This window comes from Anopheles aquasalis, chromosome 2, assembly GCF_943734665.1.
Source record: "Anopheles aquasalis chromosome 2, idAnoAquaMG_Q_19, whole genome shotgun sequence".
Lineage (NCBI taxonomy): Eukaryota > Metazoa > Arthropoda > Insecta > Diptera > Culicidae > Anopheles > Anopheles aquasalis.
In genome coordinates, this window is record NC_064877.1 from 71243147 (window position 1) to 71245646 (window position 2500).

The following is a 2500-nucleotide window of genomic DNA, read 5'->3' on the forward strand; positions in this document are numbered from 1 at the left end:
TTAAACTTACTTTGGCTAGTTGTATGTTCTCATTTCCGCGAGCTGTCATTAAATTAACTGTTCGCTTTCCCATCGCGGGATTTGGCGTACTTTAGTATAGCCCTGCTATAGCGGCTTAATGAAGATTTAGAACATTACATCTTTTGCTCGATTTTGCCATTTACAAGGTTGTTGCGCATTTGTTTTTTTTTCCTTCCAAATTTCGTTTACACTTTATACTAGTTTCTATTCCACCGGTTCTGTGATTCTCTTCTCCCTTCCATTGCTCACGTTGCATACCGACAAGAGAAAGGGTGGGGGGGGGGGGGGAGGTGTCGGACACTACCTTTACAATTTCCTACAGCACGAACGGTTAGGCGTTGGTATGGACATGAAACATGTACTAGATGACGATGATGCTTCTATGTATAATGCCAAAGAAGATCACCGCTAGCTGGGTAAATCAATCGTTCTTGCGATTCAAAACTGACCCAACAACTGTTGCCCGGCAAAACAGGTCAGCAGAAAGGCCCTAAATGCTTAATCATAAACACGTGAATAACGACAACGTTGAGCACGAGGGTGCTGGATGTACAAGGCGAGAAGGGGTGGGAAGAGATTCTTAGGTTTAAAATGGTTTTCTTCTAGAAATCTTGCCGTATTACAACACAACATCCTTTCCCGACTACTGGTGGTCCCATTGGAATCGAAACATTATCAGAACCTTTTTCCCACGGCTACGGCGTTATCTGCCTGATCCTTCTCCTGTTTTGATTGTTCTTTGATTTTTCTATCCATCACCTTGTCTTGACTCAACTGCCCATCTCGTCTTCCAAAACATAAAATCCGTAACTGTGTTCTACAAATTCAACAAAGTTCTCCAGATACAGATACAAGCAGACACAATATCAGTACAGAGAGAGAGAGAGAGGAAGAGACAGAGAGTTGTGGCCCGCGTGGCAAAGCGCTGGTATCCACCAATGTGATGATGCGAAACTAGTAGAAGGAGTCGGTCAATGGTAAACGGGTCCTTAGTTTAGCTGCTACCCCCGAGGAGTTTATCTACATCCACCGGTTTAACGCCAGATACCGGATTCGATTTTACTTGACTAGAGCTTAAAGCTAATGTAATGTGGGTATGTGTGCGTACGGATTGGATTTGATGGAGTCGGAGTGGGATCCGGGATGAGAGGTTGTTCTTACAGTAAACTACAACAGGATGATCGTCCTACGAACAGCGAATCGTATAAAAAATCTCAGCAGGAAAAAACAGTCGCACCATGCGTGCCTCCCCCGTTCTAACACACCCAACACACCTACCTACCTACCGGTGATCCAAATACTTGGATGAAACGCATCGACAGAAGGAGAGAACGGAGAAGGAAGGAAGGAAGGGTACGAGTACACCACCGAACGCTCCGATCCCCGTGAGCCTCTCCGTGCTCTGCCGTGCGGATGATGAACCTTGGCTGTAACCTCACGCGCTCACGCTGCACCGTAAACATCTAGCCTACGAACTCGCTACTCGCTACACCACCGCTGGCAGCACCCAGTACAGTAGTGTTACGGTTATTGTTACAGTGTTACTTAACTTCTATAATGGAAAACATTTTGTTTTGTTTCTCAAATTACCTAACGATTGGCTGCGTGCCTTCTTGAGCCGGTCGCGGCTGCTAGCAGGAACAACCATCGACACCGACCCACCCTGGCTGGCCTGACCGGACGTTGTTTCCGGGGCGATCTGCAAGCTGGTATCGCCCACGGATGTCGGCGTAGTGGCAGCCGTCTTCGGCTGACGACCGGACGCACGGGATGATTTTGCTTTAGCGGAAGCGGATCGTCCGCTGGCGGCAGGATGGCGGAGCGATGGTGGTTTGGCACTAGCTGGCGGTTGTGTGGCTCTGGATGGATTTGCGATTGGAGGTGGGGGTACCGGATCATTCCGGGCCGTAACCGGGTCGACCGTGGGTCGATCGTCGAGCCCTTCATCACAAGTCGAGCCCGACGAGATGCGAATGTCGTCCACATCGAGATTGATATGGTCGAGCATCTGCATCGAGTAGCGTGTCGGTAGATCGCTCAGTAGCTTCAGCACGTCACCGAGCTGGGCAGCAGGAGGGGCGTCGGATTTGGGTGGCACGACTGACGGTTCAACTACAGGGCTAGGCTCACCGGTCCGGTCAGCGGCAGCTGCCGCGAGCGATTCCGTTTCGGCGCGTGAAAACAGCAGATCAAACTCCTTCGTTATCTCGGAGGTAAACTCCGATATCGACGGATCGTGTAGGTAAGGTTCCTCGTCCAGATCCACTATCGTGTACTCGGCATTCGAGGCGTTCATTTCATTCTCCTGCAGATTGTCCTGCCGAAGAGACGGTACGGGGGGCAAGTTAACCGGTTCCGTGGGTGACGATAGTCGACGTTGATCTAGACGTTCCTGCAGCAACTCGGAGATGCGCACAATATCCTCATTGCTGGGGGTGACGGAAGTGGACGGATCTCCGCCGTGCTCTGCCACCCCAGG

The 2500-nt window shown here is 50.3% G+C and overlaps 1 protein-coding gene across 1 annotated transcript in view; it reads right to left on the minus strand.

The window, feature by feature from the left end:
* The window catches only part of LOC126581163 (receptor-type tyrosine-protein phosphatase kappa), a 78596-nt gene that overhangs the window by 3267 nt on the left and 72829 nt on the right, over positions 1-2500 (minus strand). The window contains exon 2 of the mRNA XM_050244642.1: positions 1-2500. This exon is cut by the window's left edge and continues 3267 nt beyond it; it is cut by the window's right edge and continues 3502 nt beyond it. Within this exon, the coding sequence (XP_050100599.1) occupies positions 1574-2500 (927 nt within the window). The 3' untranslated portion in view covers positions 1-1573.